The 21,463-nt window shown below is 41.4% G+C and overlaps 1 protein-coding gene across 3 annotated transcripts in view; it reads left to right on the forward strand.

Annotated features, from left to right (window-relative positions):
- The first annotated feature begins 249 nt into the window (after positions 1–249).
- The window catches only part of TOX3 (TOX high mobility group box family member 3), an 85,048-nt gene continuing 63,834 nt past the window's right edge, over positions 250–21,463 (forward strand). For 2 of the 3 annotated variants that reach the window (XM_074881902.1, XM_074881903.1), the window contains exon 1: positions 4,859–5,562. In XM_074881902.1, coding sequence (XP_074738003.1) covers positions 5,461–5,562 — 102 coding nt within the window. In that variant the 5' untranslated portion in view covers positions 4,859–5,460. Of the gene's footprint in view, positions 265–4,858; positions 5,563–21,463 lie in introns of those variants that run through there. The other variant, XM_074881904.1, reaches the window with a different exon arrangement.

The raw sequence follows: 21,463 nt of genomic DNA on the forward strand, positions 1-21,463 counted from the left end.
GGCATATGTTTGAAAAGTTTAATAATTTTTTTTTTCCTACTTTCACAAAGTAATGCATTTCCTGTCTTGGGCCTGAAAGAAACAGAATTTTCACAAATCAAAAACTTTCAGTTGTGATTTTTTTTTTTTTCCTGCAACACTCCATGCTTGTATTTTGAAATAATGATTTGTATTTTTTAAGGAATGACTATTAAAAATCCTTTTTTTTAAAAAAAATCCTTTGATCTATACTTTTCTAGATGCAGCAACTGAGACAAAAAGAAGGTAAACGATCATCTGGCAGACAAGCACTAGACCCAGCTCCCCTGATTATTTGGCTGCTCCCATCTGCTGGCTGACATTCCCTCCTTTACTGCAGGAAACGTGGTCAGTCACTAATAAGTGTTTATTGATCTCTGCTTGAGATACTTGCTGAGAAATGTAGATATCAATGAATATTTGATCTGAATTAATGCTAAGAACAAAAGTTTTTTCTTTACTGCTTCATTTATATAGGATGTTTATGCCTGCATGATCACTTAAAAATGCCAGCTGACTCCAATCTGATGAGAAGGGGACTTCAGTGAGATAAACTCTAATGAATTAATATGCTGTTAATTGTATTTTTTCTTAGCCAAAAGTTATCAGTGTAGTTGTTGCTTTGCGGGGTAAGTCAAAATATTATTGATTCTCAGCAGCTGTACTTGATAAGTAGAATATAGGTCTAATTCAAAGCCCATTGCAATCAATTAAAGGGACTTCCTATTGATTCTAGGAGGCTTTAGATTATTTTCTAAACCAGACCTGGTTGGTGCTCAGTCATTCTTTTCTCCTCCTGTATTCCATCCTTTTTGTTTTGTGCCCTTTCAGCCTCCACAGCCTCTGGGGGAAGGGGCTAAGACGCTGTACCTTAACAGGTGACATTGGGGATGTATTCCTCCATCTCCTCTTGTTCCTCCCAGTTCTTACCGGAGTCAGCAGATGTGGACCATGCACTGTGAAAATGAATGCCAGGTCTTTTTAAATGTTGATTTTGCCTTGTGAAACTGGAGCGAAGAATCTCGGTCCAGCCTTGGTTCATTCCACCCCTTCTCCCCTTACCCCTTGGCTTCCTGCCCCCTGTCTTGTTTGCAGTCTTTGCCAGTGAGGGGACTGCCAGGCCAGGGCCACAGGGGTGGCTGAGCTGCAGCACTTGTGGAAGATGGCTGGCTATTGGAACATCTGGATACATTTGGGGAGCTGGTGTATCTGCTCTTACCTCCGAGGTTTCTTCCTGACTGCTGTTTGCTGGAGTAAATCTCCTCCTAGTGCCTTTGACTTCTTTACAGTAAAAAGAAAGAAAATGTTACTGAGCCTCTGCTACTGTATCTGTGTTACAGATTGGGAGACTGACACAGGGTTTGCAGAGTCTGTAAGGGTCCCAGTTAAAGATAAAGCAAATAAGCCGTAACCATTAAACACATTCCCTTGCTATGTCCTGGTACAAAGAAAAGGACTCGCCAGGCTTGTGTGGGAATCAGTTAGGCTGGAACATTAATATTTACCTGTGCAAGCTGAAAGGTTTCTGGGTAGCAGAGAGAATTTGTGCATGCACACTCTCAAGTTTGTATATGACTGATTCACTTCAATACAGTTTCTGCTCTTACCTCAGAAAAGCAGTTAGAGTGTTCTTAATGGCTTTTAAAATTGAATTGTGATGATGAGTCAGAAGAAAGTATAGCTGAAGATGGAACAAAGTCAGAGTTTGTGTGTTACTGCCTGAATCATAATTGTTGGCATCAGTAGGCATACACTCAAATCTTTATGGAACAATGCTTTTCAAAAAGTTTCTTTGAAATCAAGACCAGGGAAATTACTGGAGTACTCTGCTTACTGTAGCTAGATGCTTACTTTTATTAAACCAGCAGAAAAGAAGGGAATACTTACTCGAAATTGCAAATACTTCATACTTCTAAATGCTCTGAAAGAAAAAAAAAATAAAAGTGGAATTCCAAAGCCATAGTTTTACTGAAGGACCTTAAAGAGAATAGCTTGAGAGAAGCTGGATTCCTTTCAAGTGATATGTACAAAAAGATATAAATACTTCGGCTCATATTCCATCTTTAACGTCCTCCTGAGATAAATACATTGTTGCCAACAAACAGATTTGATGTCATGTATATGGATTTAGAGTGTAGCAGAGGTTCCTCCAGTTTATTTATTTCATAAACTACATTGAAGAGGTGTTGAGAAAGGAAAACACACACTTGCCTAATTTTTTAGTTTGTAAAATTCTCTCTGGCACAATATCACATAAAACCTAATATTGTGTTTAAAAAGAAAAACAAATCAGCATATATATTCCCATTTGTCTTCTGTTTGTCTTTAAATCACCCATTAATTTCACTGCAGTCTTACTAGTTCTGCAAAAGACTTAATTTGGGCACTCGGTAGAGTTGCCAAAGCTAGATTATAGTCAGGAACTGGAACTTTTTTGGTTGGAAATATCACCAAATTTCTGTATTTTAGTTTCATAATTTTATAAATAGTCAGTGATTCAAAACTTTTCACCAAATAATATTTTGGGGCAAAAGCCTAGCTGGAATTTTTTTTTTTTTTAATTCTAATTTATTCCATTTCCATTTTACATTAACTTCCTGCGCCAGTGATGTCCAGATGGAATATTTTGGAGTTTTCCTGTTGTGTCTGTTCTTTTATTTTCAGAAGAATCTGTGTTAGAAGCAGTACATTCCATCAGAATATTTAAAATCATCATAATTTTCATTACTATTATTTGCTTATCTTCTGAATTTAAGACTTCTAACGCAGAGGCCGTAGTTGCCCACCCACCACGGCACCTTGTGTGCTTCTGCCCGCCCCCTCCTGCGCCGCAGGCTCCTGTCCCTGGGAGTTGAGTTGGGCTGGTCAGTGCGGGGGTCCCTGTCAGGCAGCCCCTGGCCAACCAGGGAAGGGACTGGGCAGCAGCACTAGTGCCTCGTAGGCCACGCGCACCCAGAAGCCGTGTACTGTACAGGTCTGCAGCCTTCGGAGGCTCCTTTCAATATGACAACGGGACCAAATCCCTAGTTTGGAATCACTTGCTGTTCATTCCTCGCTGAAACGATTTCCCTCTGAATTCACTGGGAATGTGCTTTCAGATTCTGTTAAAAGTGTGGAGAAGCAGAGGGTGGCAGTCTGTGGAAATACCTGTATTTATAGAGCAGAGCACCTCAGAACTTGGTGCCAGTGATCTCTTCCTATACCCGCGAATCCGCTTATTCTAACATGTACACTTGGGTTTACAGGAATGTTTGTCACCCAATGAATAAAACAAAGCAGATATTTATTAACTTCAGTTGGAATGTTGAAATGAGTTTGCTGTGCCTATTCACTACCACTTTTCCATCACTGCTTTGGAAGAATGCTCTAATGCAATGCTGCATTCTGAAACGGATTCAATGTCTTTTTATTTCTGAACAATTTCTTTTTCTCAGGAGCACAAATAATTTTTGCCACAGGTATGGGGTGTGCCTGGGCAAACACTCCACGCTGTATGTTCCTCAATCACTTCTTTTCTAGCAAAAGAGTAGATTTTGCAGTTTTTTTTCCCTTTGGTTAAAAATGGTTGACACAATGAATATGAAATTGGGTTAGGTATTTGACAGAATATGCCTGTTTTCTACCAAGGCATTTACCAGTTCACATAGATTTTTCTAGGAAGTTAAATTCTAAGTGCTCCATGAAAATACTGATGTATATCTGTGCTATGTTGAATTCTGCTGTTAGTGCAAAACGTCATTTCAGAGATCTTTCTTTGCTTCAAACTGTGACACTTCAGGATCAATACCCTGAAAAAGGGTGATGTGGTGTCTCCTGTGCTAGCAGGAACTACTTGTGCCACCATAAATATTGGAAACAAGATTTCTAGGAATGGAGTTGGGAAGATGTTCTCTTCCTACCTGTTGTAGCTATTGACTGTTTTCTATCTAGACAGTGCAAAATCATGCGTGGATGTGAAGTGTGGGGCATCAAGCTCCCGAGGCAGGCCTCTGTCAGAATGGGGGGTGCAGCCCAGACCCAGGATATCCGTCCTTGACAGCCACCACAGAGATGCAGAGCCCTTCAGAGAAGGTCTTGCTGCTGTCGTACAGTTAAACCTTGCATACTTGTGTTGTCATTGCTATTCTGTGACCAAATGGAGTAAACTTAAGGACAGTCTGAGATGTATTTCCAGTTGTGTTGTAACTGCGCTGGAATCAGCCCTAGACCAGAAAGGCAATTCTCTCCCTGTCCTAGAGCCTTGGCCCAAGGGCATATTTTCATCCTTCTTCCTCGCACCTCGTGTGCATGGCACAAGACATGAGGTTAAATGGCCTCTCGACTGCTTTAGCGTTTCCTCCAAAAGGTTTGAGGCAGGATTTTGGGTCAGGAAAGCTCCACACAGATACAGCCGTGCAGCACCTGTGACTGGCCAAACAAATTCGGATTGTTAGTGGATTGCTTTGAGTCAGCATCCAGTGACTGAGAGTTCAAGAAGGCTTCTGCGAGTCAGGCTGCTGCGTTTCGAAGTCCTGCTCTCGGCAGTACGGTGGGAAACTCTCCTTTCTTCTGCCACCAACCTGACGCAGCAAGGCGGCGGCGTCCATCGATACCAAAAAAAAAAGGAAAAAAAAAGGCAGAGAACGGGTGGGAGCGGTGAAAGTTACTCACCTCGAGCCTTCCGTGAGCGCTGGGGGCCGGCGGCCGCCCCCGGCCCCGCACCGGCCGCCGGGGGCGGCAGCGGGCGGCGGGCGGGAGGGGCGGGGCGCGGCGGGCGGGGCGCGGGCGCCGGTCGCTCCTCCCGGGGAGCGGTGCCAGCGCGGCGCCGGCTCCTTCGGCACTTCGCCCCGCGCCGCGCAGCCCGCCCCGGCCGGCGCAGCCCTGTTGCACCGACTCCGGGGCAGCGGCCCCCTCCCCGGCAGCCGTGGGGCGGCCCCGGCATCGCCGTGCCCCGCTCCCCCGGCCCCGCCTTTGTCGGCGGCGCGGGCAGGCTGCGGCGGTCGGTCGGTCCGTCTGTCCGCGCTGGGCGCGTGGCTCCTTTGTGTACAGCAGCTGCTCCTGAATGCGGAGGCAAAGCCCGTGGCTTGGCACTGAGCTTTTAAAAAACAACAGCCCTCCCTCCTGCCCTCCCTCCCTCCCTCTCTGCCTCCCCTCCTCCCGCCGAGGCGGACGGGCACCCACCTGGGCTCCGCCGCCCACCTCTCCTCCTCTCCTCTCCTTTCCTCTCCCGTCTTCTCCTCTCCTCCTTGTTTACCTGCACTTTTCCGCCGCCTCTTTCCCTCGCTGTCCCCCGCCGCCTCCCGGCCCTCGTTCGCCCGCGCTCCGGGGGAAGGCTCGGCGCCCCGCAGCTCCCGTCCCTCGGCGGTTTGCCCGCGCCCCAGCCCCGGGGAAGGCACCTGAAGGTGGATCTATTAAACCTCCCGGCGGTCTCTCCAAGTGCACTTCTTGGACCAAAGCACCGGCATGGATGTAAGATTTTACCCGGCTGCGGCGGGCAGCTCGCTACCCGGAGACCCCTCCAACCTGGACTTTGCCCAGTGTTTGGGTTACTACAACTACAACAAGGTGATTATTCCCGCGTGTAGCAATTCCTGCGTGCTGCTGCCAGGGCCGGCTCCCCGGGAGCCGGAGTTTGGGCTCCGTCGGGGCGGGGAGGCGGGGGGATGCCCGAAAGCCCGGGGCGGCGGGGTGCGCCCGCGGGTCTCGGCGGGGCCGTGGGGCGCCGGCAAGTTGGAGCGGGCGGGCGGGCGCGGGGCCGGAGCACCGGGGCCGCCTCCCTCCTCCGGCCGGCGGTCGCGGCGGGGCTCGCCCCGGTGGACCCGCCCGCCAGGCCACGGCCGGCCGCCGCCTCGGCCCGGCGCTCGGGCGTTCCGGTCGAGTTGGAAACACCGAGAGACCCGCCGGCAACTCTGGGACGCGAGTCCCTCCGCCCGCGGCCGCGGAACAAAAGGCGGCCGCCACCGCTCCCCCGCGCAGCCGCTGGCGGCTCCGGCCGGGACCGGGACCTGCGCAACTTCTGCCCGGGCTGGAGCCGCTGCGGCCGCCCCGGTGGAGCTCGGGCGTCCCCGGGAGGGAGGGGAAGGGACGCCTCCCTCTGCCCTGCTCTTTCGGATGATTCCGGCTCTGTTATGGCCAGTCTCTAACTGAAGGATTGTGCCAAACGGGAGGATTATCTAAAAGTACATCAGCTGCTAGCACGGGAGGATAACAACAAGCGGTTCGATCTGACGAGGGTCGGCGGAGAAGTTGCAGTACCACTTCTTTCTATTCGCACCTTCTCTGCGGCATGTGTAGTTGATGGAGTAAACGTTACAGTCAGAAGCAATAGTCATCTCCCAGGGGCTACATTCATTTACAAAAATATGTTTTAATATACGGGGATGATTTGTTTCACAAATTACCCAAATCTGGGAAAGGCAAAGTTAAGAATGACACTGTGACTCACGCTGTTTTGAAAAAGACTTAGCTGTTTGCACTGTGATGTGTCAATAGCACATTGAGCTATTAGCACTGGGCCCTCACACATGCACATAAAGATCCCTTTCACACTGTGTTTTTCCTGGTGCTATGTTTGTCCAACCTCTGGGGCCTTTTGTGAGGCACTGTATGAGATGCTGGGGAAGAGAAGGGTGCTGCACAGAGTCTAAACTTGCGTTAGAGCCTGTCTTTTTGGAATCCTTTCCAAATGAGTAGGTAAAGTTTGATGAGACACAAAGATCACTTTCAGGGAGAGACATAACGTGGGCTCGAATAAAGAGATTCAGTAGTTGAAGAAAACTTTCTCATAGCAAAACTGCCTCTACAGAGATGTCACGAGCGGCCTTTTCTGCTGCTCTTGACGATAATCTCCATCTCGGCTGCCGCGATGTTCAAGTTTGTCCGTCCCGATTTGGCAGCTGCGTCCCTCGCCGAAAGGCAGCGATGTGCCGTCGCTGGCGATGCTGAGCGGCGTTCCGGGGAGCGTGCTCAGCCCCTGCCCGGCGCATGCTCCTTGGGCCGGGGCTCTTGGCATGCTGCTTTGTTAGTGGTTAATATAGAAAGGCACAGGAGCATGAATTAAAGATGAAATGTCAACCTCAACTTTGAATGCTGCTAAGGACTTCAGGAGCTCTAAAATGCGTAGTAACTGTTCGCTGTCGTCTGATATACCAACTAATTTTGGAAACTTGCAACACTTACTGACAAACAGCATGCTTACTGTAAATTGCACTTCTTCGGTGACTTTATTGTGTTATGCATGGTATGCACTCTTTCGGGCTCTCTTACAGGTTACTGTATGGGTTCTTTTTTCTTTTTACGTCCAAAATCTTGAATGTTTTCTGAAAACCAGTAGTTTATTGTGTCCATTAACTTGCTGCAAATGCACAGTTATATATAACCTTTTGACTGTATTTCCCTTCATCATACAATGAGAACAGAGCATGCATTCAGAAAAAGTCAAAAGTAACTAACTTTTGACCTATTCAAAAATGCATTTCAGTTGCTGTGCTCCTGAACATAATTTTGGCAAGTATCTTGTAGGCCAGGCTTCCAATCTGCAGCAGAAAATATTTTAATTAACAGAGTACAGCTCATGATGCATGTGTCTTATAATAGATATCTTTGTATGCAAAAGGCCTGATCCGGAGCAGATTGACTCACGCGAAACGGGGTTGCTGTTGCTGTGAGCTCTTCTTTGCCTCAGCTGGGAAAGCAGCAATGTGGTGTACAGGTGTTTCAAGGACAGAAGAGGAATTTGTGAATGAGTTCCTAGAAAGGAGGATTTTAACTGTGTTAATCTAATCTCATTTTCTGCATTGTTTATAATCTGTAACTACAGGAATCATTGTAAATTGTTTTTTTTTTTAACTATTCTGAAAAAAAGAGTACATTTATTTTGAAATCTTCCCTCCATCCCTCTCTTTCCATCCATTCTGTCCTCATGTTCCTAAGGAAAATAAATGATTACTCTGTTAGGCACTGAGATGGCCAGAAGGCATAGAAAAAAAGAGTTGAAATATTTACCCCGCTGAAGTAAATGGGAGAACTGTTATTGATTTCACTAGGGACAGTATTTCACCTCAAGTCTTTCTGAAACTCATTTGAGTGTCCTGCCCACTCATCCGTGCCTGCTTCATTGTTAGGAGCTGAATCCATATTCTCCTTGTGACAGTGACATTGCCTGTGACAACTGCTGGGAAACAGGAAGTGTGATGGCAAGAGTAAACACGCTGCGTGGTTGTATACGTGTGCAAAAGCAGAATTATTTATGTGAAAATATTGTCAGGATCATTAAGGCAGAGAGTTAATGGCATGTGGCCTACCTGTGGAAAACCATATCTTGTATTGCAGTTTCTAAAAATGTTGAACATAAAGCCTTTTAGTGTAAATGCCTTGCACCCTGTGAGACAATGCTGTCTTCTACCTGCATGCTTTAAACAGATTTTCCCAGGACTGTACAGGTTCTTTTGTGGGTACAGCACTGACAGAAGCGTGGCAGACTGACCCATGAATCCCCAAGCAGGACTTGGGATCTCGCATTGCCCTGTGAGCAGGGGACCTGCAGTGGGAGGGAGTTGCAGCACAAGCCCTGGGCTTGTAACCACATGTGCTTGGGAGCTGTCCTAGCCCATACCTGCAGGTACCGTGCAGTTGGATTCCTTCTCCACAACTGCTTTCTAAGAGCAATGTCGTGCTTTTGAAATTGGTTGTCAGTACTGGATAAGTAGACCTAAGGGTAGGAGAGGTCATCTTGCATATTTTATTTTTTTTTTGGGGGGGGGGGGGGGGGAAGCATTAGTTTTGAGTGTATGACAAGCACTTGAAAATGGACTAACATACATAAGTATCTCTGCCATTAGTTGTAGTATGCAGTTTCTAGAAAATTCCAGATTGAGATGGTGTGCAACATGGTAAACCCACATAAAGAGCAAAAGAGGAAATAAAGACACAGAAATACGGTGATTTGTCCAAGGTCACTGACATAATCAGGGCTACAACCAAGGTATTCTGAGATTCAGTCCAGTGGTTTATGCTGAATCTCATTTACTCCTAATAGGATTACTTACATGTTTAAAGTAAAGCATGTGCTTAAGTGCTTTGCTGGATCAGGGCCATATTTGATAAGTTTTCAATGCTGGTGTGAGAGTATATAACTTGACCCTGCATGTGTCTGGCTGGTGGTGGTTCAGGATAACAGCGATCCACCTCTGCTTCATGGAATTGCACAAGAGAAATCATGGTCTGCCTGTTTCTAGAAGAGTCCTGCTGTGGTGTACTAAAAAAAAATTCTCCAAAAAGTAGTTATAAAAATTACAGGAAGTTGAAAGAGACCAGCTGTTGTAAAATGTTCTGCTTCTGTTTTGAGCCCTTTTATGGTTCTCTGGATGGAGAATGATTTTGGACATTCGCTATAGTGGAGTATTTTTTTCTAAACAAACTTTTTCACTTACTGAGTAAATTACATGTCTTGTACTAAAAATATTTAGGGAACTACTATTCATCATAGCAAATACAATTTTTTTATTAAAGGAACAATAATTCTTATAATGCAGTTTGAAAAAGGGAAAACTCCAAAACCTAAACACATACAGCTCAGTGCTTGAGTTATCATTATATTAAATTCCAGAATCCTTACTTCATTATTTAGCTGTCTACATTTTATAATGTTTATCTCTTCTACACAGATTGTCCTCGAAGGATACAAATTTCAAACATACATACTTTAATTCAGGCACTAGCATACATATGTGAATGTCAGAGCTTGATGTTTTTGGCTGAAATATTTTGCATTTTACAAAGGAAGCTCAGGAAGGTTATCTTGTTCTTGCAGAGGTAAAGACAGCAGTAGTTTAGTAACGTGCTAAACTGGGGCTATAAGTCATTCCTATTAGTGTGTGTTGTTAGGAAAAAATGGATTACAGTTATGCAAATGATTGAAAATTACTCTTCTTGCAAATTTAGTGTGGCTATATATGCATAGGTTTTTCTTTCGTATAGCAGATGGTGAGAGACAATGGGTGCATGTATGCTGTTAGGATAGAAAGCTCCATGCTCACTCATCATCTGCCCTGCATATATGCTAGTTTACATCTGGGCTCTCCTCTGATGCGGAGGGGGTAGTCTCTGGTGACTGGAAGCTGATGTGTGCTGGGGTCATGCATGTACCTACAGTCTGACCATGACCGAGGTGGCCCCAGGTGATGGGAGAGCACCAGAAAGCACCAAGGAGCTCCCACAAAGTAGAGAGTAGAGGTGGATAAGCAGAGACACAAATATGGGTCTTGCTAGAGACAATTTAAGTCAAGGATTGGGAACTTTCTGTGGCACTATCAAATCAGTAAATGCTATTTTATCATCAGTATTCCCCATTGGTCTTCTTGCACATGTGGCAAGTGTGCTGAACTGCTGCTTTCCTAGAACAGCCCTCCCCTGCTTCTGGTATCTCAAAACCTCAGGATTATGCAGGCAACTACTGCTGGGGAGCCAAAAAGTTCCCAAAATACTCGGCTGTCCAATGCAGCACTACAAATGTTGCACATATCACTCCCAGTGCTTGAAAGAGGAGGTGCAATGATCAGATGAGTATATCCACAAGAATAAAAATTATAATTTGTATCATCACCACGATTTACACGATGCTGTTTCAGGAGCAATCATTCCACAGGTTTCATGACGCACTTGACGAGCTGCTAGCTGTGAAAGGAAACCCCTATATGCCAAAGGCAGGAGCTGTGCAAGAGCCTGTGTTGCTCAGAATGAGCATGTATAGTGGTGATACTAATTGGATTGTGTAGTGTAGGATTTTTCTGTTGCTCGAAAAATGCAACTCCTATCCTGAATGTACCATTTGTTACCAAGACATAAGGAGTTGGTTGTATACAAAGTATACTAAGTAGAAGTCAATTTTTAAAAATATTTTTTAGATGTTTTCATTACAATGGATTACAGTTGTATTAGTAAGATACTTGTAATAATGTACAGTGATATATGAAGAGTTTGAATTTAATGCTTAGAGGTAATCTGGAGTATTTATGGTATGTATGGAAATGACTAGTGGGTGTGTTTTAAAATAATGATAGTTTGTAGCAATCGCAACTCTGATGTGCGTGTGCCCTGGACACAGACACCCGCTTACATGTCTGGCTCTAGAGTGAGGAAATACGGACTAAATCCACTGGGATGGCAAAAGCCTCATTCCCATAGCATCGCCTGCATCAAATGTTGTACTTCATGCAGAGCTACAGTGGCCAACCTAACCCTATAATGAATTAGTATGAATTTCTAATAAAATCTAAAATAGAAACACAGGAAATAACAGCTTATATTCTTTGGCAGATACTTGGGATGAGAGTAGCTTGCGTCGACTGTAAGTTGTGTGACTCATTTGTTGCAGTTTTGTGCAGTGTCTGGCAAAGCGAGGCCAATCAAACTGTGACCTTTGGGTTGTGCTGCAAGCTTTTATTAAATTTACAGTTAATACATGCCTATATATTTGTTGAATTCTGACACTCCCTAAAAACCTAAGTAATGCTGGTGAATGATGATAATCTAATTTAAGAGGAAAAGAATTTGTACAGCACTAATCCTACCTTTTTATCTGTAATCACGTTTCTACTGCCGTAAAATTGAGTACTGTTGTACAGACCTAATGGCAGGGTTGAATTTTCAAATGCTTCAAACTCTTATCTGATAGCCGTCTTCTATACTGTTACCTGTCTGTGTGATGTATTTATAGAGTGCCAGTCACTGTAGTATCTTTGCGATGATTGCTACCAAAATTGAGAACTCTGAGGTGAAAATCTAATCAGGACTTTAGATAACAATGTCACACAAGAGCCTTCTGGTCTTTGCCACTGTGCTCTGTTCAGATGAAGACTTTGATGAGATCATGCTTGCTGCTGAGTTATTCATTATTTATTTTTGTAACAAGATTTCTATTTCATATCTTTTCCACTGCATGTTAGCACATGTCAGACCAATCCAAATTCTGTTTTGAATGTATTCTCTCTGTTTGTACCTGAAATAATATATTGAAAAATACAGGCATTACAGGGCTGCTGAACTAGCAAAACCAAAAGGGGAGACTGTTGTCAGACAACTGCTTCTGCCACAGGTACCTCGGGTATCCGAACAGATGTTTTCATGAACTTTTTCCAGACACTTCATGGTAATGGCAGACAGCCTGAAAATACTATTTTCATCGCATTAAAAATATCTGAGTTTTGAGCGGAGTGCTGGAGATACGATTGACCGGTGCTGCAGACTCAATTCTGTTGGAAAAGGTGTGCTACTAAAACTAGACTTAGCATATTACTGAAAATGAAAAATATTTTAAACAAACAGTTCATCTAGTTTTGAGTTTGTTTGTATAGTTCATGTGCCAGCTATTGGCATTAGTGTTCTCTGTTTACTCTTGCACCACCAGCCACCAGCCCACCAGTTTGCCCACCAGCCCATGTTTTGTTGAAAAACCCTGTGTAAGTATCAAGAGGGAAAAGAGAAGCAGTCCATTCTCAAAAACTGCGAGTTGAAAGTATCACTTAATATCTCTTTAAGCTTGATTTAAAAAAAAAAAGTTATGGATAGAAATCTACTTTTATTTTCTTTCCTGTCACTTGTATCTCAGCTTTGTTTATGCTTGTTGGAGACTGATTCAATATGGGCATCTTTCACTTACTTATATGGGCATTAGATCAGGCCTGCCTTTGGCATTTCATGGGAGAAATTGTTATCAATTCAATGTTTTATTTTTGCTGTTGTAAAGTTATAGCCCTTCTTACTGTCTGGGTCACTATGACCATATATCATCATTCCTGGCCAAAGACTTGTGAGAGCTAAGACTAAATCTTAGGGAAGAGAGTGGGTTGTGACATAGTGAAGTTAAAAATGTAGGGTGTGTTGGGATGAAATGCCGGGATTTGGACTGGCAACCTCTGAAGTGAGGGATCTGTTTGTCTTCTGCTTTTTTTTAAATTTTTTTTTTTTTTGGTTGTTGTTGGCATGACCTTATCTGCTACTGGCTGAGGTGAGAGATGCGTAGACAATAGCATGGGCATCTCCTCACTTTCCTCATCTGCTTTACAAAGTACGTCATTGATGATTACATAAAATCATTATGCTAAAGCACAATATTGCTTGAACCAGACGGATTTACATTTGTATTTTCTTTTCTCTATTTAATATTCTGAAGAGTTCTGACAGCCAGGCAACCTAACAAAAGGTTATAAATATGTAAAATTACCAGTATGGTAGGATGTGTGGAAAATGAAGTCTATATGCAGATGTTTTTGGTCACTTGAAGTGAGTTGTCTTAATCTCTCCATTTGGTTTTCTTAAGAAAATTTTTCAAGAGAAACTCTTCTGTGTTTAGGATTCAAAGTGGATATAGTTTACATTGTAATTCTGTGTACAGTTAATGTAAGAGAAATTAGATGGGGACCTAAAAACTAAATTGTTTTAGATATACAGATTAATAAAGTATTAGTTTGGGGTTTTTTCAGTTTGGTTTGGTTTCTTTTGCAAGGAACCTATGCATAGAAACAACCTGAGCTGTATGAATCATCCTTTCTATCCCAGTGGGACAACTCCTGTATTTAAAGTCACTGAATTATATAAAGGTTTGTAGTTCAGGACATATTTAAACACCTCGATATTGATTAACTGTCTAATTTTGGTATGAAAAATTGTGTTAAAACCATGCAAAATCAATTGCTGCATAGTGGAGTAGCTTATTTTCAGCGCAGATCATATTTATCTGCTGTTCTTTTTATGCTACTCTCTTTGTAGTCATATGGCTCATACAAGTAGTTGGATTTTTGAATGGTTTAGGATACTGTATTTCAGTATTTCTTTGTTATTAATAAAGTGCTTTTGTTAAACTGTACTTTTATCAGTAAACTGTTTTACTGATAGAGGATTAACAGTTCTCTTTTTAAGCAATTTGCTTTCTTAAATAAGAATTTGATTAGGCAGTGGGAAAGTAGTCATCCTGTTTGCTTTAGCAGGTTAATGCTGTTGCTTTCATGGGTTCTTGGTAAACATGTGCATGAAATGATGATAATAATAGGTGGTCTTGTAAATATGAGGATATCATGGTATTGATATGTTCTAGTGAAAAACTTGATAGTTGTGGTTTCCTACCACAACCCAACATGGTTCTTTCTTCTACTATTGTTTTGGTTGATATGGTTTGAAATACAGTAACCTTACATTAAAAAAAAAAAAAAAAAAAAAGCAGCCTACTTTATACATGTGGCAAGATAACCAGAATTTTACAATGCATTTTCTGCTCTTTTTCACAGCAGAACTGTAAGTAAACACAAGACTGGACATACCACAGATGTAAATACATTGTGAGGTGCAAACATGAGAGCTTAATTTAGATTTTCACTACTAAGTAATCATTAAAGTAAATAATATGTTTATACCTATGTGACTTTGTGGTTTTCTGAGAGTGTCCAGTAACTGTATTTCAAATGGTAAAATGAAGTGATTTGTGTCAATTTATTTTGTCCTGCCCAATAATTCACCAGTGCAAGATATTATTAAATAAAAAGATTTAACAGATGCTTCTGCTGTCCTTTCCTTCTGACATTTTTAAAACCTACTTAAAGTTATTTTTATGCTCCCGTGGTGGTGCAATGGAGACCCGAGTGCATGTGGAGTGTTAAATCAGATGTTATGTCATACAAGGCAGCCTGGCTTCCTAAACAGTGACTTGCATCATTGCTTTCATGATAGAGATCTACCTGTTGTTTATGACATAGCAGAAGCACTGGTAAGGAAAGCCGCCTTTGTTTTGTTCTCATACCTTTGTCTAAGCCTTTTTTAACATAATAGCTTTGTGCTGGGATCTGTGATGATGTTTGTAAAGTGCATAGGGCTTGTTGAAAATATGTAATTGTTGTTTCAAGGATTTGACAAGCCGTACGTATGTACATTCTCAGTTCTGATGGTTGTCTTACCTTGGTCTTTTTAAAGTAATGTCTGAATCAGACGTGTGCATCAGTGGCTTCAGGGAAGTGTTTCAGTATCCCATGCTCTCCCAGTCATCATGCCTTACAGGGATGATGTCTTGCTTCTGTGATCTTGCCATTCTGGAATCAGCTTTGTGAGTGCCTTTTCTGTGAGGGGATCCTTGGAGCGTGCTCTGTGTCAGCACGTTCCTCGGGGAACTTTCTTATGTCCCCATGGCTCTGTTGTCTGCTCTGGATTGGACTTGCTGACTGGTAGCACACACCAACAACCTGAAATTCTTCGAGCCACCCGCAACCGGGACAGAATTTCAGTTGATGCGTAGCTCTGACTGAACAAGGTGAAAGGCAGGCAGTGCAATCTAGGTCTAAATATAACTCAGAGAGATTAATCAAAGATCATATGAAAGGAAAACGTAGTAGTTATGTTCATTAAATACCTACTCAAGTGGGCAAACCAATAACACTTCAGTATATTGCATACACGGATTTGTGGTATGTCCAGTGTAGAGCTTAGCAATCAGTCTTGCTCTTCTTCCTGTAATTCTTCCCAAAATACAGCTATAAAATTGTATTGTGAGCTTCTGTGTTTATTTTGCCTCAATCTGCAAGTGTAGCTTGCCCAGTTCAAGTAGCAAACTGTTTTTCTAAATTTAGTCGGCAAACAACTTGTGATAGGATAGCAGTCTTGTTCTGTGTTTGTTAGAAAGTGTTTGAGTAAGGATGGTGAAGATTGGCTTTGACTTCTATCAGCACAAATATATTGCTGGCAATAACATATCATACAAGTATGCTGCCTATCTTCCTGTATTCTTGTCTCTAGTAAATAGCAGTTTTTCAAGGAAGGTCTCAGAATTTGCCCTTTTCTTAATAGTCTGGCAGAGAGTTTACATACCAGAAAAGAATCCCGATTCTTCGCTTGATACTGTATTAAAGGGGTGTTTTTTTGAGCTTTGTGTTGTTTTTTGTAAAGAAGATCAGCAGCTGTTACTTGTAATACATGGAACTAATAAATGTTGAATCAAAAATGTAACTGTTGTACAGTTACAAATTTTTAGAGCGCAGATAATTTGTATTGGTCTGCATCAGTTGTAACAATCTTCCGATGCTTGGAAAATGTGAGGAGAGGCTATTTGCTGCTATGCAGGATACATACATCTTCTTTGGAGATCATGGGGCTCTTTATCATTGCTTGTAACTTTTGGATTGCTAATTAACTGAATTCCACTGTAGCGCAGTCTGCATCATATTCCATGTTATTTGTGTGTTTATGCAGAATTATTTCTAAATAAAAGTTCTTAAGGTTATTCCATCATGAGGCATAACTGAGAGACAGTGATGACAGAGCTTGATTCATAATATGACTAACTGCAGGTGAACATTATGTTGTTATGCCTCATTCTCAGTGTTTCCGTGACTCAAAAATGATAATAAACTCTATTAAAGTACCATGACATCAATAGAGTGAGTAGTTAAAATGCATATGAAAGAATAAAGTCTAGAAATCATAAGAATATAATAGCTATCCATATAATTCTAGACTATATAAAGTAATTGTAGATCTTCTGTGTTCTGTGTTTCATTTATTCTCTGCATGGGTGAGAACTGATATCAAGCATACACCTTGCTTTCTGCTCCCCCCCCCCCCCCCCCCCCCCCCAGGTGGAACCTTTTTCTTTTAAAATAAATGTGAAAGTCAAAAAGGAGGAGGAATTTTCCATGGAGGAAAATCAATTCTGGTCCTTCAGAATCATGAACTCAGATTGATACTTTGCAGCTACAGTGAGTATAAGCAATGCACCACAAATCTGGCACAGAATTTTGACAGTGAGAAATCTTTGATTCCTACTTATTTTCAACTACATTTTTCCATTTCTTCTTATTTTGTTGAGTCTTACCATTTTACTTCATCTTCCACACTGCTGTGGTAGGAAGCAGTTGCATTCTCTGTTGCCAAAGGAAATTGCCATTTGTTGATTTATAAAAAGAATAGAGAAATAGCTGTGAAACACCTTAATGAGAAAGAGGGAATGGTGGCTAGAGAACGCTGCTAAATATTTACAACTTGAGGATCAAATATTTTCAGTCTGCTTGTGTTCCTAAACTTCTTGCAGCTCTGAGTGTTGTTTGTTTTTTGTTGTGGGTTTTTTTGGGGGGAGTGCAGGGAGGGAAGAAGAGAATGAAAATTACATGTCATTCACACTTAAAGATTTCCTATACATTTTGCAGAACTGATCTTTGGTTCTCATTTGATCAAAAGAAAGAGACAGGTTCATCTTTGCTTCTCCATTTGTTTGGCTTATGGCACCCAAGCAAAGGAGCTCCTATCTGCAGCCTTTTTTTCTGAAACTCAAGTTGCCAGGGATCTTTAAATGTAGAAATAATAAGATTTTAGATGATGTATCTCCATATGTATGCTAGAGCAAGGCCGGTTGCTTTATTGATCCCAACTACTGAAGTTTTCCCTGTGAAGATGATTTATGTTGATCTTAAAAAAAAAAACAATCAATGAGAAAAACAAACTGCACTTCATGTAAGAACTGATTTAAAACATACTCAACTTTTTCTTTCTCATCCTTACTTTCTAAAATCTTCTATGGATTCAAAAGAAATGGATGCAATTCTGCTCTTGCATAGGAATATACCCTTTGAAGAAGAGAGATGTTTCTGCTTTTGAATTGAGCTTCATAAACTTGCTGGAAAAAAATCAGTTTGGAGGATGTGTTTTGAAGTAGTAGTTTCTTGGGCACTGAACCGTTCATTTCCTAAAAGGATAAAGCCACTTCTTTGTACCTGCTGACAAAACAAAGGAATCGGTACTGATAATATGTTACGTGGGGACAGGCTGTAATGTTGATAAGCGTTACTCTGGCTGCTGAAAAGCACCAGTTCTATCTGGCCTCTCATCCTTACCAGAAGCAACACATCTGCCTCACTGGCAATCATAAAAATGGTCTCCAATTGGTTTTGCCTGTGCTTCTACTAAATAAATGAATCATTATTATGTTTTCTCCAGTTTAGATACCAAAGGAAAATGAAGCAAAATGCTACATTCAGCTGCTTCAAGTTGGGAAGGTCTAGATAATCTTCATCTCTGAAGTGTGAAAGAACTGACACATAAAATTGCAGGTCTGGCAGCAAAGATTTTTTTTTTAAATAAGTACCTTACAGTTGGAGAATTTATCTTTCTTAAGAAAAGAAGACATAAGAGACCTGAAGTATCTATGCTTTAACAGTAATACTGGAAGCACTAGGGTGAGAGAGAAGACAGTGTTGTTACAAGTGTGGCTGTATAAACACTGGCTATGAGTTTAGGCTGGGAATGAGCAGAAAGCCCTTATCTTCCAGAGGTGCTGAGGCAGCCGTCCAGTATTAGTAGGGACAAAGGAGCAGCAGTCATTTTTAACGTTCTGAGTTTATGCTAAATATCACATACTGTGGTTGGCTGTGGGGCTGATTGTACTTTTAATCTTATTTAACATGGTTCTTTTAGTCTTCATGTTTACATTCCTAAAGATATGATACTGAAGTTGTGTTATGCACTCTGTGATCCCAAGTGAGTCTCTCATTTGGACAAGGTAACCATAGATGTGATAGTCACTTACAGACTCAACAATGATTTTGGAGTTATGTATAACAGTTAGTAAAGAAAATTTGTGTCTGAATTTTAATTTTATAGTGGAAAACTATTATAAATGAGATTTGTAGATGCTGGGGAGTTACCTAGTATCTGTGAACAGGGAGGGAGATTACTTAGTTCTTCCTTCAGAAATGGCATGCTTTTCCTCATTGCTGGTGGGGAGGGAAAGGCCTCTAAGTGTCTGAAAGAGGTGATGGAGAAATCCACATCTAGGAGGTTGACAGTCTGTGGAAGTGTGGTATCAAACGATTAGATGGTTTGTCTTGATGTGGGTGTTTTGAGAGTGCACTTCAAATAATCATCATCCTCCTTACCTCTATGCTCTGCTAACTGGTAACCTCCTCAGTTCCAAGTTTCTAAAAATATTCTGCTCTTGCAGATCTGAATGAGAACTTCATTTTCAAAAAGCGTTTGGACAGTGGAACTAAGCAGTCCTTCAGAGAGGTATATGAAACACTTGCAAAAATTTGCAGCCCATCTTAGTATCCATTTGTGTTCTTGAGCAATGTAAGTCTATTGCTTTTCTCTAGAGGTCATAAAAATTGAAAATGATGGTAGTGGATATCTTTATTTTGCCTTTAATCCATGAAGACAGAGTATGTAGTCATGTTTGTGTAAAAAGTTCCATCTGCCAGCACTGTTGTAAATATTCAAGCCTAGGAAGAAGACGCTACTACAACTATGTGGTTCTTTGATGATACACTCCTCCACCCCAAGTTTGGACACTTAATTACTCATAGCCTGACCTGATTTGTTTGTGTGGCAAAGGGAGAACTTGGATTCCCTCATACAGTTGGTATTTCTGCTATTGTAAGAACATAACCTCTTCATTTTTAAATATAAGCAAAACTGTTTACAGTACTAGTTGGTTTTATATATATGATAAAAGTGGAATTACAGTAGAGTAAATTAAGGATTAAATTATGGATTACTAGTTAATATCAAAGGTACATAGGTACAGCATAATTCCATTCTTTCAATCTTTCCTTGAAAAATCCAGTTTATAATCCTATTTTGGTAGCGAATTGATGCATTTTATACAACTATCATAGAGTATTTGTGCTTGCAGATGCAGTGATGAAATACATATTTTTGGCTAGAATTGCAAGGATATTTCTATCTTATCTTAAAGCTGCTAAATCAGTAAATTAATTTAAAAGGGGTTCAGTTCTAGAAGAACTCTTGTATAAGTTTTCTGTAAGCAAATTAGAAGTTTTTGAGAATGCAGTATTCCCAGGAAATCTGCTTTATCCTGTGATGTTAATATCTGGTTTTAGTCCAGTATACAAAAAAATAACAACATAATTTCTTACCTACTTGTACAGAAAAATTTCTAGTGTCCTCTATGATGACGATGATTATCTCTTTCTAATTGCTCTTATGATTATTTTTTGTATATTTCATTTTCCTGGTCTATTATGTGATAAAAAAATATAGGTGGCATGTTTGTTCATTTTAAAGATTATCTGGGAACTTCCTGAGACGGTCTGGTTTCATTGCATTCTGGTTTCATTTTCTTTGAAAAGTTGCATTAAATAAGGGTAAAACAGAGCAGAAGTTGTATGTCAACAAACAGTATCTTGAGAATTCTTCAACTGGGGTAGAATCAGTTCAGTTACTGTTTACAGAAGAGATGGCCCAATGTGTGGTACAATAGTCGAAGACCTGGTAAATCGCAGATCTCTTTGAAAGCTTCTCATTTGTAGCACTGAACTTGGTAGGCTGATGTCTTTGGAAGCAATTATTTGGTTGAACTGGCTTTGAGTCTCAGACTCAATAAATCTGTAGATTAATTTCAGAAGTCCAGAAAAATTGAAAAAGTAGCAAATACCTGCTAGTTCTGAGGTTTTAAATGGATGACTCTTTCTGGACACCAGGAGCCGCATTTTCAGAGGTCTTGAGTATTTGCATTTGCAGCATGATTTCCTGGGAATTACTGAACTCTGAAATGTACTGTGAGGATCTGCTGCTTGGTTATGAGGCAGTTTGAGTGCAAAAATCTTACTGTCAATTCCCATTGCTGCTGTTCCTTAATATGTCCTGGGACAGATACTTAATTTTGTGCAATTAAAGTGTGATTAAAAACCAGTATATATATGTATTTTTTTTCTTTTTTTAAAGAGGGTTCTAGCTTTGTCTTTTTTTGAAGTGTGGGTTCATTTGCTGTTGAAGTTAACTTTGAAGCAGGTATCTATAGCTGGTGTAAAAGTTTTCTTCAAAGCCTCAATTATCCAAAGTAATGATTCTTCCTACTTCAACTGCTTAATACTAATGATAGGATTTTATTTGTTTGTGCTCATGCATCAAATTGGTAATTAAGTATTTTATTTGGACGACAAAATGAAAAATAAATTGTTTTTCTTTTAAAGTGGACTTTAAAAAAAGGGGCTGGGAGATCTGTGAGGCTCTTAGCATTGCAGAACCCTGAAGCTCAATGTCAATGCATTTATCCTTGGCCTAACGTATCAAAAACTTTTTATGGTGTACTGATTTGAGAGATATGGGCCTGTGGTCTGACTGGCTGGATAGCAGATCTGCTGAAAAGGATCAGTGAGTCCTGGTGGATAGTAACATAAATCGATGACCTGGAATGAATTCATGGAGGGCCAGCAAGATGGTAAGTCCCTGACGCTATTGCCCTGTGAGCAGAGGCTCAGGGAGTGGGACTTGTCCAGTCTGGTGAAGGGAGGACTTCAGAAGACTTGACAGCAGCCCCGGTACCCCCAAGGAGATGGAGCCAGACTCTTCACAGGGGTACGTGGTAGGAGGATGAGAAGCAACAGGTACAAGTTGAAATGAGAGGTTCAGACTGCATATAAGGGGAGAAAAAGAACTTTGAGGGTAATGGGGTATTGGAACAGGTTGCCCCAAA

The sequence above is a fragment of the Strix uralensis genome, chromosome 12 (genome assembly GCF_047716275.1).
Source record: "Strix uralensis isolate ZFMK-TIS-50842 chromosome 12, bStrUra1, whole genome shotgun sequence".
NCBI classification, from domain to species: Eukaryota; Metazoa; Chordata; class Aves; order Strigiformes; family Strigidae; genus Strix; species Strix uralensis.